The following is a 15,941-nucleotide window of genomic DNA, read 5'->3' on the forward strand; positions in this document are numbered from 1 at the left end:
CAAAGTCAACAATCACTGCAGCCCTCTACCGGTTGGGGCTTTATGGCAGAGTGGCCCGACGGAAGCCTCTCCTCAGTGCAAGACACATGAAAGCCCACATAGAGTTTGCCAAATACACACGAAGGACTCCCAGACTATGAGAACTAAGACTCTCTGATTTAACTTTTTGGTGTTAATTCTAAGTGGTATATGTGGAGAAAAGCAGGCACTGCTCATCACCTGCCCAATACAATCCCTACAGTGAAACGTGGTAGTGGGAGCAGCATGTTGGGGGTTTTCCAGCTGCAACAGGACAATGACCCGAAGCACACAGATAAAATAACAAAGGAGTGGCTTCAGAACAACTCTGTGGCCGTTTTGACTGGCCCAGCCAGAGCCCTGACCTAAACCCGATTGAGCATCTCTGGAAAGACCAGAAAATGGCTGCCCACCAACGTTCACCATCCAACCTGACAGAATTGGAGAGGATCTGCAAGGAAAAATGGCAGAGAATCCCCAATCCAGGTGTGAAAAACTTGTTGCGTCACTCCCAAGAAGACTCATGGCTGTACTAGCTTAACCCATTAAGGCCTAAAGCGCTCAACAGCTCCCCAAAACCTAAGGTCGCCTTTGGAATTACCCTTGAAAACCTAAAGTTCTCCCAGAAATTCAACACTTACAAAATGATTAGTATCTCAGCCCCTGTAGCAAACAGAAACATCATTCCAAAAGAATTAAAGAGCTTAGATATGTGGCTTTCACACAGGCAGAATTTATTATTATTAATTGTTTCAATCGAAGATGCAAAAATAACGTGTCAGTGCAAGAGAAGCACTATTTTAATTTTTTTAAAAATCGAGTGGTAATTACCATCTCTTCTGTTTCAAAGACGTCAATATCGTAATTGTCCACAAACCATATCATATCACGTTCGACTGGTTTCACTGGTCGTGCGCGTCGTCTATATATCACTGCCGTTACTTACTTTAATCAGAGCTCCCGGCGATCGACAGCGTCCGCCATTAGCCTACCTATGGCTCGAAAAAATTCCACGACATCCTCCGCGGTCTCGCGACACCGTCACGTGTATATTCTGATGCATTAAGTTGGATAAGAGACGGAGAATTGGATTAAAAAAAGGACGGTGACGTATCCGCTCCCCCAGTTTGAAAGGTAAAAAGACGCAACAGGGCTCCCGGCTCTAGTGGTAGAAACGCGGTTATGCGCTCCGGGTTTAATGGGTTAAAAGGGAGCTTCTACTCAATAAAATGTGTCAGGGTGTGAATACTTATGATCATATAAGATATGTCAGTTTTTCTTTTTTCATAAATTTGGAAAAAATTCTACATTTCTGTTTTTTTCTGTCAAGATGGGCTGCTGAGTGTACATTAGGGAAAGTGAAACATTTCAAGGGGTCTGAATACTTTCCGTACCCACTGAAAATCCAGAGCTCTACGAGAGGGAAAAAAAAAGTGTGGGACAGTTGAAAGAGTAGTATATTGCATACACTGAAGACCATCATTAAGAAGGCAACTCAGTTAAATAAATACTTGGCTTGGGCAAGTGGCACTTGTACAGTGCTAATATATTTATATCATTAATTCAGCATGAGTCACCAATTGATGGCAATAAAAATGAGATGACTGAATATGTACAGGCCAATGTATGCAAGTAAGTGAGAGGAGAGCAGCATGACTGAGCTGCGGGTCCATTCGGGCCACCAGAGCCTCAATGCAGAGCAGATGGACGGCGGACATGGTGTTGACTGGTGAATGTGTCATTAAAATACTTAAGTCAGTGGAGCTAAATGTTTCTAATTCATGAACGCCATGTTCATATTTCAAATATTTTTGTTGTCCGGCTGTTTGACTCAGCTGTCAGTACTGGGAACCCGCCTTTTCAGTGCTTCGGGCAAATATTAGCTAGCAGTAACGCATTCATAATTCCATTAAAAACATCAGTGAGACTTGCTAAAATGCACATGAAATAAGCAACAATGCAGACGCGTTGCTTATATAGAAGATGGCGCGTTAGATGACAGGAAAACTACACTTGCCAGTATATATCTAAACCTCACAATATGTATGTCCTTTCTACCTGGTAACACCCTTTTCCTGTCTTTTGGCTTTGTAAATGTGACTTGCTCATATGAGATGCATTCCGAGATTAAAGCACATACGAAAAAACTGCAATAGATTGCTAAAGGAGACATCTTTAAATTTGCAAGACTTAAGTTAGAATTTTACCAGAGTAAAGGTGTTAACTTACGATACAATATATAAGAGGCGTGGGAATCTACGGGTACTTCATGATTCGACCCGATTCAGATTCAGAGGCCTACGATTCGATTCAATTCCGATTCAGAGGCCTATGATTCGATTCGATTCCAATTCCGATGTATCCCTACATTGTCTTACATTTTATAGTCCATGCAAAATACTGGTACCTTTTTAAAAACAAAAATCTCAAGGAAGAGCTATGATTTATATTTCACACTTTGACTTCGCTGCGCTGGTATGAGGTTTTGCTCGTTCAGCCATCTTGTCACGTGTTAGCTTAGCTTAGCACAGACATCTGACGTACAAAGCACTTAATCACTTGCGCATGCTTTTAGTTTTGTATTTGAACTTTAAATATCGATTATTAATACCTATGAATCGATTCAGAATCTTTTCAATACGCCGAACGATGCATCGAAAAGACGTTTAGCGTTCCCATCCCTAATATATAACCTCCACTTTTCTGGTGTGGTTTTCTGTTCCGTAGTTTTCTCACAAATGAGCAACAGCCACTTTCACACTGCATGCCTTGTAAATCAACGCATCAGAAGTAAGCCACTGTCGTACTCAGTGCAAGTTCACACAGCCACTTGTGGTTGGTGTAATTAATAAAGTCATTAGATGCATGCCTACACGGGCGTGACAGTTATACAGTAATTGTTTTCAATAGAAAAGAACATGGACAGTGTATCTTGGGTGTTAAACTTCACAGTCTGGTAAGGACTGGCGATGTGCCGCCTCTGCTACTCCCTCAGAAGCCGGCAAATGAATGCCCCCAGGATGAATGCAACCCCTCACAATCAGTCCCTTACACAAAAGGACAGCGAGTCAGGAAAGGGTAGGTAAATGCTGGCTTAGACGGACAGTGTGAAGTCAAGTTTATGGCACATCAACACCATCATCAGGAGAGGCAGTTAAGCTGATTGTGCAAAAGTGTGTCTGTTCCTTGAGAAAGTACTACACAAACTGATTTTTTGGTATATATTTTGTGATATTAACATGGGTGGGCGTTTTACTCAATTTTGCTGGTCTGTCATTCATCATCCGTCAGCGGCCAGGGTATCTGTCAATCATTCGTCAGTCTGACGAACTGAATTGTAATCGTCAGTCAGTCCGTCGGTTAAGTCTGCCAGTTAGTCCGTTGACGGACGGGGTCAGAAGTTCGTTGGTCCATCAGTCGGTCCCCACAAAAAACGTCAGAAAAATGTGTGTCCATCAGTGACGGACTGACCTTGACCGATATGGTTGGTGATGATTACACAGACGGACGAAAACCCACTACCGTCATTCGTCATTCCGTCATTTTTAAAACGTGTCTGTCATTCATCATTTGTCAGCAAAACGGGCGTCCGTCACTGACGGACTGACGGACATTGACGGACGGCCGTCAGTCTGATGGAATGCCCATCTCTGGATATTAACTGATTAATGTAAGGCTGCCTTGGACTGTTGCATTGTAAAATGTTGGTACTCAGTTGTTCTGACTTTCCTTTGCTTTGTTTTGTCATAATCTTGCTATGTCTGTTCTTCTCAGTGTCGTATGTTCCTGTTAAATCGAACATTTTGGGTTTCAATTTACAATAGAACAAATATTTTGGGTCGTGGCGTAGAGGTATACACCATTTTAATATCAAGGCACATATAAGACCTTTAAGAGAAACTGCAATAAATAGAGAAGTGAGTGATGTGGCATTTCTCCCCTCCTGCACTAAACAGCCTAAGGTGTGAGTCACACTCTAATCAATACAATGCCTGCACAGAGAGACCAAGCCCAAGTCTCGTCTCACCAAGCCATGTGCTCTCTCCCTCTCCCTAATTCATCTTTCAAAGGTCCAAGAGACAGATCCAGGGAGAAAAGGGGATCTTATCATGTGTGCAAAAAGAACCACAATAATATGTATACAATCAACCAACCAATCCCTACACCACACACACACAAACACGCTTAATGTATATTGTTGTTGTTTCTCATTTGCCTTTTCTATAAACTGATCTTGTGGTGTAGAGTGACATACGAGCAAATCCAGCGCACGACCCGCAGCTCCGGAGCCGCATGTGGCTCTTTCCTCCTCATGTTGCGGCTCTGCGTAGCTTGGGAAAATAAAGTATAAGTGTCCGATTGAAGTGTATTGTAATGCGTTCCAAAGACACAATGTCAAACGTAGCTTTGTTGTCTCCCTTTTTATTATTCCAACTACAGTGCAACAACAGTTCTGTTATAAGTACACACAGATCTGTCGTCCTCATCCACCATCCAATGAGTCGCATGATGCATTCAGGAACCTCGGAAACAACACAAGGCAGCCGGTGTGATCAGAAAGCACCGCGACACTAAAACTGCACAATATCTCAACGAAGTATTTTATTTGTGTTTTTTCGTTTGTTTGATTGTAGTTGTAAATTGTAACATTATTGGGACCCTGAAATATTAAAATAAAATTACAGAGTCACTGTCGGCCGAAAATCTCAGAAGACCAAATATGGTCAAATTCTGGGTTTTTTTTTCCATCACAAATCAATTCTCATGGTCCGACCTTGCTTCGTCTGTAATTTGTATGCAATTCTAACCCATTTAAAGTGGTGAAAACAGCAAATCAAGCACAATTTCACGGCCGGAGCTGTGTGCAACTCTATGACATGTTCTCCATTTGACGAATGCAGCCTTTTTTTTTTTTTTTTTTAAGACAATAACGAGTGAAAATAGTAAAGTTCGCTGAATTACTTTGATTTGTTTAATATGGATCGATGCAATGCTTCGTTGCAAAATCGTGAGGTAAGTCTCCGTTTCATTTGAATATGCACCTTAGACACGTTTCATTGGATCGTTGTTTTATTTGCTGCATCACTCATGGCTTTAAACCTGAACGAAGGCGTTTTGTGAAGGCGTTGTAGCCAAAATGAAGATGTATAGTATTGCATTGTATGGGGAAAGTGTATTTGCTGGTGTAACGTTTCAAAGTCTGGGGGCACGATGGGGGCTTCACATGAGGGCGGACTTTGAAGTATTTGGATGTCGCCGGCTTGGTTTTTATACTATATAGGTAGTAATATGTGGACGCGAGTGTGCAATAAGGTATTATACAAGTTGAACGAAGCGGTGCCTGGAAACTCAAACAAGGTTCCGTGAGAACCGGAGTGATTGTCCCGAATCCACTCGATTCCCGGTTATCGATGCCCAACCCTACTTATGGTAAACACACATTTTAGACCTCGCCTGGACCCGAGTTACCAGGGCCCCCCCCTTTAGAGCCAGGCTTTTTGGAGTCCTTGGAGGTGGTGCTGGAGCTCGCTTCTGCTGGGGTGTCAGGTTCATCAATTAGACATTTTGTAACACAACACCAATGAAGAGGAAGACACTCAGTCCCTTGTTACCAGCTCATGAGAAGAACGGAGAAATCATACCATTTTCCTGTTTCCCGCTGTCCTCGTGAGGAGAACGTCTCATATGTTCTGACGTTCTGACCTTATCTCTCCGTAACCTCTCCATTAACGTTCAGGATTCCCTGGTTACATGGGTGTTTCCAAACTAAGGGGTGGGGAACTTATGCAAACCTTTGGAAACACTTGAACTTGTTTCTCTATGTGTGTGCAAGTGAGTGAAAGATTACTGTGTCATGCGTCATAATTACGCCAAAGCATTACATTGCAAAAACATTCAGTCACATCCACAACCTTCTAAACCTTATCAGATGGTGTCAACAAGTCTGCTGTTGATAGATATGAAAGCAGAAGCAATTTCTTCATTGCGAGCACATACAAGAGCGGAAGCAATATTCTTCATTGCAGGCAAATATCACATCATTCTTATATTTAGTTTACAATACACATATATATTGTAAACTAAATCACTCAAACATATGTTCATTTAGCATAATCAGCAAATGTGTGATAACTATTTTAGAATTATTCCTTCATGGGGACTCCATCATTCTTCAATGCTCACGTGGTCAATGACAGTGAGACCTGGAAAGTCGTGATTGAGAGGAACAGCGTGGTGTTTCGTTATTGGAATTCTGTGCTCATCACACATCGTCAATAACAAACACTGTTGTGAGCACCATGTTCAGTAAGAATGGTGTCTACATGCGTACTTGGCACAAGGACACCCTCGGCTGCAGTTCGATGATGGACTTTGTGGACATGTCATCGGACTTGCAGCCACATGTCACTCACATGTCGCATGGCACTCAGTGAAGGCGGGGCAGAGTAGTCAAACGATTAGCACCTGGTTATGTGTTGGCTACGATGATGGGGGAAGACGGCTGTCTGACTTGGTAGACTCAAATGTATTGTGAGGGTCTGCTGGGAACGTCTGGCAGAGTCCCCTGTCTGACGGAGTTTCAACTCCCACCTCCAGCAGAACTTCACCCACATCCTGGGCGATTTGGGCGATATTGAGTCAGAGGGGACCATTTCCCAGGCCTCCATTGCTGAGGTGGCTGACCAGAGTTGTGGCCGTAAGGTGGTAGTGTAATGGCGGCGATCCCCAATCCTGTTGATGGACACCAGCGGTGAGCGATGGCTTCAAGTTAAAGAAGGAGCCTTACTGGGCTTGTATGGTCTGTGGGACTCGGGAGGTAGCTGATGTGTACCGGCAGGCCAAGCAGAACGGAACTTTGGTGGTCGCTGAGGCAAAAACTTGGGCCTGGGAGGAGTTTGGTGATGCCATGGAGAATGACTTCTGGACAGCTTTGAGAAAATTCTGGTCAACCATCTGGCATCTCAGGAGGGGGAAGCAGTGCGCCATCAACACTATGTATAGTGGGAATGGGGCACTGGTGACCTCGACTTGGGACGCTGTAGATCGGTGGGGAGAATACTTTGAAGGTCTGAATTCTGCCTTCCGATGAGGACGCACAGTGTGGGAACTGTGAGGTGGGATCTCCTATTAAAAAGCTCTTTGGTGGCAAGGCCCCAGAGGTGGATGAGATCCGACCGGAGTTCCTAAAGTTTCTGGATGGTGTGGGGCTGTCCTGGTTGACATGCCTCTGCAACACGCTTTGGGAGTATGGGGTACCGAATCCCCTGATCAGGCTGTTTGGTCCCTGTACGGCATAGGTCAGACTTGGGTTCGCAATGCCAGCAATAGGCCTTAGCCAGTTTAATGCATCAGAATATACACGTGACGGCGTTACGAGACTGCGAAGGATGTCAAATTTTTTGGAGCCGTAGGCTAATGGCGGATGCCGTCGATCGCCGAGAGCTCTGAAATAAGTAACGGCAGTGATATATAGACGATGCGCTTGTGGACTTTGAACCAGTGGAACCAGTCGAACGTGATATGACATGGTTTGTAGACAATGACGAGCGATATTGACGTCTTTGTAACAGAATAGAGGATGGTAATCACCACTCGTTTTTTTTTTAAATTAAAATCATGCTTCTCTTGCACAGACACGTTATTTTTACATCTTCGATTGAAACAATAATATATTATTATTTACTAGTAAATAAACTCTGCCTGTGTGAAAGCCACATGTCTAAGCTCTCTAAGTCTTTTGGAATTATGTTTCTGTCTGCTACAGGGGCTGAGATATTAATTTGTAAGTGTTGAATTTCTGGTAAAACTTCAGATTTTTAAAGGTAATTCCAAAGACGACTTTAGGTTTTGGGGAGCTGTTGAGCAAGGTGCTTTAGACCTTAATGGGTTAACTAACTGTTCACATTTAGCACCTTATCCCTTTGCTTGCGAAGTATGTCCTTGTGTGGGACATCTTTAGATCGTAAAAATCTCTACCAGCGTATACATCTAAACGACCCGGAAGTGGAAGTCTTTGCTTCCTCTTAAAATAACCTTGTGCTATTTTGCAATAATTATTTTATAAAAAAATGAAAACATCGTAAATTAAAACACAAAAGTTTTGCAATAAAACACAATAGTATTGCGTTATTACTCAATCTTAAATATTCTCTTGATGTCCCTTGGTTTGCTCCAGTCCGCATTATCACCATCATCTTCATCACATCACGACGGGCTTGTGTTGCAGCTAAATGCTATCTTTGTTAAACAATTGTTAACAATTAGATTCACCAATACACTCACGATACTCCCAACCGGTAAGTGGATGTGCACAGGAAATTAGCCAGCTAATGATCTTTAAATAATGTTTAGGATGTTTATGAGTGCACAGAGATTTTTTTTTTTTTTTTGTGGCGGCGGCAGGGTGGGGTGGGGGTTTGGGGGGCGGACCGACAGAATGCAAGGACGGAAGCGCTTTAAAAGGAAGAAGGATGTACGCGGTCAAGGGGGGGGGGGGGGGCGCTGGGGGGCGATAATTTTTATGAATAAGGACGGAGGGACGAGGCCGGAAGGGTACCCAGGTCGCGGACGGAGCACAGACCGGCAAAAAAGGGTCAAGTGCCCAGCTCTGGTGGTTGTATCAGGCATGGAGCAGTATTTCTATTTCAGACTGGGCAAAAGTGTTTCATATTTGTTCCTTTTTCTTGGCCACAGTACATCTATTGACAAACGATATAAAAAAACGTTGCAATTGACAACCATTCACACACAACCGTTTACAAATTTTAGAGTCATTTAACAAAGCATGCGTGTTTTTGGAACGTGGGAGAAAAGTGCAGTATGCAAAGAAATCTGACACAAGTAATGCAAACTAAAGAAATGGCCAAGCTCTTTTTGACACCATGGATCTTGGCTGTTAGGCAGACGTGCGAGGCACACGCACATCGTACTGCTTCAAATTTGTCAATGTGACATTTTATTTATGCGTGCAAGGTCGCACCACATCCACCACTCTTATGCCCACGCTATGCCAAAGGTGTTTGTTCTAAAAGGCTGAAAATGTGATGTTTGTAAGTACTGATTTGAAAATAATGAAAAAAACATCAACACAAACATTTAGTGTATTTAAAATGTATGGAAAATGTAATTTGTTGAACCCAGTTTGCGTTATCTTCCTATTTTCCCACTCCGTTTCTACTTTTGCTATGTAGTTGCTATGGACACTGCAAACGGTTGATTTATAAAAAATAAATAAATAAAAAAGACTACCGGTAATCAAACTGTATTGTCAACCACAACTTTGTAAACAGCTGGAATGTCAAAAATGCTAAGTGTGAATGCAAAACATGCTAACTGAAAATATGTGGCATTGGCATGTCTTCTTATAGGCTTTTATTATCAATCAATATTCATTGTATTTCTTCAAGATGAAGAAAGCAACTTGAAATTTCTTCTACAGCAAAAAAAAAAGTTGCAATAAAATGAAAAAAGGAAACAAACTCATCACGAGTAGTCACGGAAACAAGTCTGAATTTCATTTTTATACATCTCACAGTTGAATTGGGTGCAGGTGCAGGAGCCAAATTTCATAAATGTGTTATTTCCCCTCAATGACATATTTTTCTTGTCAGCATTTACGGCACAATTGGTCACAGAGCCCCCGGTGCTTCAATAAAGACCTATTTGGATTGTTTCGAATAAGCAGAGGCAGTGATTTGCTGTTGCTCTTCAAAAAACATCAGACGGCTGCTCTTACCCACACCTGTTCTCCCAGGGTGACGCTGACGCACATGCTGCTCTGTGCAATAACTATTGACTACAACATTTCACTCATTGAGCGCCTCAAATCTTGGAGGCATATAAACAAAAGGGTAAAGAAAAAAACAAAACAGTGAAGAAACATAATGCAAACAAATGATATGTCATGTGTGAGTTTGTGTGTTACCATAAGTGTCAGGTGTTTCTGCATGCATGCAAGCAGGCAGACGAAGAAGAGGTAAGGGGGAAATGGCAAAAACAAACAAACAAACAAACAAACTAAAACATCTGTATTTGCAAGAGTGTGAAATCATCTTTCAATAGAAGACAGAAAAGATACCTATTTACAATGTAGTGTAATTTGGGGGAATCTGTTTCGGGTCCATAACTTTTGTTATTGCTATTTTTTAAGAGGAGAGAAAGACACAAATCAGACAGAAGACAATTGAGCGACTAAGATCATTGCTTGGGGATTGTGAAATGTTCCATTGGGAAAGAGCTTTGAACTCAACTTGAGGTTTGGCCTTCAGAATAACTGTGGGAATGAATCGAGTTAATGTCTCGCTACCTGCTACCACACTTGCAAGCTGCTGTGTCCGGGTGATGGGGATCAAACGGCGTGCCTCCACAATGGCTGAAGCTATCTTTCTGGCGTGTCTCTCCTCACCATATGCAGTGAGGATAGAAGCAAGAGCCTGTTGATCTAAGGTATTCACCACGTCAGCAGCACAGGGCATGTCGGGGAACCTACGCACAAAGGGACGACCAATTAAAGTTGGCGACGTCACGTCCTTGCTGGCAGCAGTGAATACTGCCAAGTGTGAGATACAGCTGAAAACCTTTATGGCTGATTGTCATCACGACAAGGATTTGTGAGGGATGAAAATGATGAACTGTGATGAATTTATGTTGGGTAAAGGGCTGATGCTCAAATGTATTTACATAGACAAATGTTATTTACAATACCTTTATATGGTAGATGAGCGTGGCAATGATAACTTTACACCAATGTATTCAGATTTCATTGTCAGAGTCTAGTATAGAGCAGTTGTTATAATTTCATGTATTCATTGATTTTTAATATTTACTGGTAACATTAATAATTAGGTATTATTGTCAAAATACACCAAAGATCAGGTTTACATGGAGACTTTTTTGTCATTTCTATTGAAATCCTTCTGAATGAAGATCTCTGGTTACCTGTTTACATGTGACGTGATCTATTCCAATCTGCAACAATGTGGGCAATGGACATGTTGCCAAACACAAATCCCGCCCAATATCAATGCGTTGTCGACAGCTTCACCGAGCAAACAAATACTGTATGAGCAGCTCATCAAACACTGACACAAATAGCTAATGCTAATCTGTGCAGCCAATAAAATGTTGATAGTATGGGTGTCATGTCAAATTTGTGGGGGATGTGGGTGTTTCTGCATGATAGTGCGTCTGCATAGTACAAGACGGTGTAGTCTGGCGACCGGAGTCTGGCTGTCACATAAGCGTTGCAGCTCTAGATCTTGACCCAGCCAAGCTGATTACTATGGGCAGAGATTTATCTCCAAATTATTCACACAAATACATCCGCGATTTTAATGTGTTTTCCAGAGCCACAAATATAGCTGCAATTTTCACGTTTTTCAGATCCAGTGATTTTTTTTTTAATGTTGTGCGTGCATTTATCATGACTTATCATTTGTAAATATTCATTTCTGCTTGTGAAGTGTTAAATGTGCTTTTATGGATCAGTGGGCACGCACATTTATTTTTGACACAACATCACGCCGTTTCCAGATAGTCACACAGATGGCAGTTCTCAACATTCACGTGCTGAAAGGCCATCCCTTCTCCACCGGCTAGGAGGCAGTGTTGCTGTCTCCAATGAACGGAAACAAGCTCAAGTTTTTCGGTTAAAAATTGGAAATGGACTATATGCACGGCAACTCATGACCTATTTCCGGTGAAAAGATTCAGAGGCTTACGAGCTTTCAGGTTCCGTCCATTCCACGCTACCATAACGTCATCTGGAAGAAAGGTAACCGGATTCTTTTTTTTTTTTTTTCAATTGTGTTAATGTGGATTTCTGTAATAGGCTTATTGTAGAGCTCGGAGCTGTTGCTTTTCAAGGTGAAATGTCATCCGAAGTAGCAACATTTAAAAGACAAAGGAATACATCATCCAGCCAACTCTGTGGTGTGCCAACCATTATGTTCAGCTTTTTATTTGAACACGTTCACCAGTGAGCCGGTACTACAAAAGAGAGAGAAGTTCATACATTCGGCGAGACAATTAAAAAGGAAAATGTGTCGAATTCAGTGCCATCTAGTGGTGAATTAATAGAATGCAACGAACTAAGATGGAAGCGCGTGCATTTTGAAGCACACGCACTACGGTGCCTCAGATTTTACGAGATTACTTCACCTGCGATTATACAAAAACAATTATGTTGATGTGATATAGCATATTTTCTTGAATATTGTTGAAATGAATAGTAGGTTTTTAAAATGAATGAACATTAAAAAATAAAAACATTCTACACATTGGCCCTTTAACTCTTGCAACATCGAATAGACAAAGATAGTCTGTGTTTCACCTTGTTCGGCTGCCCTGCGCACTCACACTCCTTCTCTCCACTGCGGCTATAGCTATGCGATGAATTAAGCGCTCCGTCACAAAGCTTTGTGAGAGTATTTATCCTCATCTTCCTGTAAGTAGTATATGCCTGTCAGTGTTATCATTTTATTATTGGTTGTCATTTATGTTTTCATACAATTTTTTGCTTCTACACCAGAAAACGTGACAATAAAGGCTTTCTATTTTGTGGTTATTTTTGTGCTCTATTAACAAAGTTGAGTTGAGTGTGTCAAAATATGTATCTGTTCACACGGACCTGCGCGTACTGTGACACAGCAAATTGCTCATTAAATTTGATATGGTGTTTTGATCGCTTCGCCAGCACTTGGATAACTGGAGCAATTAATAAGATAACAGGTCACTTACGGTAACGTGATGCCCTTTAAGCAGACTTCAAGTATATTTAAAAGAGTTTGTTGAAATCACAATGCATTAGCCTGGCGACCGAAAGTTAGTACGACTCCGTACGCAATATGTGGAAATGATGTGTGCATAGTCCACTGAAAACCCCAAATCTGAGTCTTTATTATACGTTTAACCCAAGTTACGGTCGTATTTTGTTTCCCTCCATGTTATTTTGCTTCAACACAAAGACCGTCTTCTCTTTTTCTGGGGTCGGCAACCTTTTATACTCAAAGAGCCATTTCGACCCAGTTTGCACGGAAAAGAAAACACTGAGAGCCGCAAACACTTTTTGACATATAAATGAAGATGTGTGCACAAGGGTTTTTCTAATATCCTTGAGCATAAAATAACAAAGTATCCTGCCTTATATCGCATTCTTAAATCCTAAATGGCCATATTAGACATTAGAAGTTTTTTTGTTGTTGTTTTGTTTTAAATAGGCAAGAATGTTTTATAAAATAAATGAAGTCAAAGCTCTAATTATCTTTTTTCTTTTTTTTGCTGATACGAAACATAATCCGTGACTCAAAATCCGTGACCCATCTGAACTGTGACTTATGTGATCCGTTGAACCACTAGTGAGTACCAAAGTCAATCTCCTGGTACTCATGTGAGTAACCCATGAAAAAAATTATGTGCACCCCTGTACAGAAATCTCATCTCCTGTGTGCTCAGGATGTACATTTCAACATCTGACACTCCGATTGCAATTGATAAGTCGAGAAACAAATGTATTGCTATAGTCTGTGGACCCCCTGAAATAGCCTTGGCCACCCCCTGGCCACCCCAAGGATAAAAGTCAAGCTCCACCACTGCTACTACTGTATCACCATAAACGTCAACTGTATGCTTCATGTTTCAAGTGTGATTAAATTAAAGTCAAATCTAAAGTCAATACTGTTACTCAAAACAACTCCAGAGTCCATCTCCATGCTGTCAGCACTGATCGCTCCGCCCGCACGGGGCGGATTTTAGTCTCCTGACGTCAATGTCAGATGTATGCGAAATGGAGGTTCGCATACATACGCGGTCGCAATGCAAAAAAATCCGATAGGTATTCACTGTAGGACCACATTTGAAAGTGGCCAAAAACTTTGACTTACTAAGAAGAGATGATGCACGTTTTTGAGGCAAATAACATGCACTTCAATCGGACATGTATAATTTATTTTTCCCAAGCCACGCAGAGCCGCAACATAAGGATGAAAAAGCCGCATGCGGCTCCGGAGCCGCGGGTTGCCGACCCCTGCTCTACATGAATAAAAGTGTTTTTAATTTTTCATACACAAAGAAGCCGTGTTCCAGTTCGTAATAGTGGATGAATAAAATAAAATCCAAATAAATGAATAAATAATGACAATACCATCCACTGTCTTGACAGAAGCAAATATACAACACAGCAGAGCCATATTATGAATCATTTTGATTAAATTCACACAAGCTGGCCTGTAATTTCCACATTGGATCAGATGTTAAGACCTCCTGAGAAAAATAGAAAAAATCCACTCTGATCACTGACCTTGTATTCCTTAATGTAATCACCACTCTCGGAATACAAAAATAAGCGAGAGGGTAATAAGTTGTAGGATATTTCACCCACAATTATTTCACTTCCATTTAAATAATCTTGGGACGCCACGGTGGTCGACTGGTTAGCATATCCGCCTCACAGTGCAAAGGCTGTGGGTTCGAATCCAGCCCCAGCCTTCCTGTGCGGAGTTTGCATGTCCTCCCCGTGCCTGCGTGGGATTTCTCCGGGTGCTCCGGTTTCCTCCCACATTCCAAAAACATGCATGGTAGGTTGATTGATCACTCTAAATTGCCTCTAGGTGTGATTGTGAGTGCGAATGTTTGTTTGTCTCTGTGTGCCCTGCGATTGGCTGGCAACCAGTTCTGGGTGTACCCTGCCTACTGCCCGAAGACTGCTGGCATATGCTCCAGCACGTCCGCAACCCTTGTGAGGATAAGCGGATTGGATAATGGATAGATGGATGAAATAATCTTATCATGCGATTTTGCTAAAATGAAACATTTTTGGGGAGATTTGTCTAAAAACTGCTTACTATGTGCAGTGTGTAATGTTCCACTGAGCCACGTACAGCTGACAGGTAACAATGAATCTGATTTTTGTTTTCTATTCAACTGAAATCAGTTCATTCATGCTGTACAATATAAATACTCTTATGACTGGCTATAGGGTCTATTTGTTGGGCTATTGGACTATTTCAAGTCTGACTATGAATATCAAATTCACCACTTCAATCAGAAAGTACAAATGATTCACTCTCAGTGGCCTGCAGACTACATTGGGGTAACATAGAATGCCATCTTTCTTACTTTACGATCTACATTTTATACCTAATACTGATCAGAAATAATGTCTCTTCTCAGTGTTAAGTATAACATTGTGTCAATCTAAATTAGGAGTACACGTCCTGCTCCCTACTGAATTCCATTTACTCTCTTGTTATTTTTTTCTGAGCAAAATATACAAATTGCATGTATGGATACAAAGTTTGTTGCCAATTTTGTAAACTGTAAATATGATGAAAATATGTCACCTCTGTCCATCCATTCTCATGTCCAAGGGCCCATCATTGCTGAGTGAGAATCCTCTTTCTGCATGATCCATTTGCATGGAAGAACAGCCAGCATCCAATAGGACAGCATCAATACTGCCTGCTTTAACGTTGATGCTCAAGAGCAGGGCTTCAAGCTCGCTGAATAGTCCAAGTAATGGTTTCACCCGGCCACTAGAGAAAGAAAATCATCAATAGTTAGTTGTGCATTTGCATATATTTATTTTATGACGTCACAAAGGTAGGTTCTTGAGCTGATTTCTGCCACGATAGATGTGTTATTTTGAAATATTAAAATTATTATTAACAATGAGGTGTAATTTAAAATAGTTTGCAGAAACAGTAGGTAAGTACCAACTAGTGATGGGCGTATCAAATCTGTGAAATCGATATAACGTTACTCTCACGAGTATCAATTGGGAATTGACTACACTCAAAGTATCGATACTAAGGGTTCCAAGTTCCTGAGTCGTTTCAATTTAGGAACTCATTGAATAGTTTATTCGAGTGAAGCCTGAGTGTGACTATTTTTTCTACTTTGATTATATTCTGAACCATGCAATGTTT

At 41.5% G+C, this 15,941-nt stretch overlaps 1 protein-coding gene across 2 annotated transcripts in view; it reads right to left on the reverse strand.

Annotated features, from left to right (window-relative positions):
* mettl15 (methyltransferase 15, mitochondrial 12S rRNA N4-cytidine) overlaps positions 1 to 15,941 on the reverse strand; it is an 82,284-nt gene that overhangs the window by 3,331 nt on the left and 63,012 nt on the right. For both annotated transcript variants that reach the window (XM_086026130.1, XM_086026131.1), the window contains exons 4-5: positions 15,357 to 15,548; positions 10,325 to 10,503 (exon numbers count right to left, since the gene is read on the reverse strand). In XM_086026130.1, the coding sequence (XP_085882256.1) occupies positions 10,325 to 10,503; positions 15,357 to 15,548 (371 nt within the window). The remainder of the gene's footprint in view (positions 1 to 10,324; positions 10,504 to 15,356; positions 15,549 to 15,941) is intronic.

The sequence above is a fragment of the Filicampus tigris genome, chromosome 3 (assembly GCF_054856515.1).
Source record: "Filicampus tigris isolate MCC_2025a chromosome 3, RoL_Ftig_1.0, whole genome shotgun sequence".
NCBI lineage: Eukaryota > Metazoa > Chordata > Actinopteri > Syngnathiformes > Syngnathidae > Filicampus > Filicampus tigris.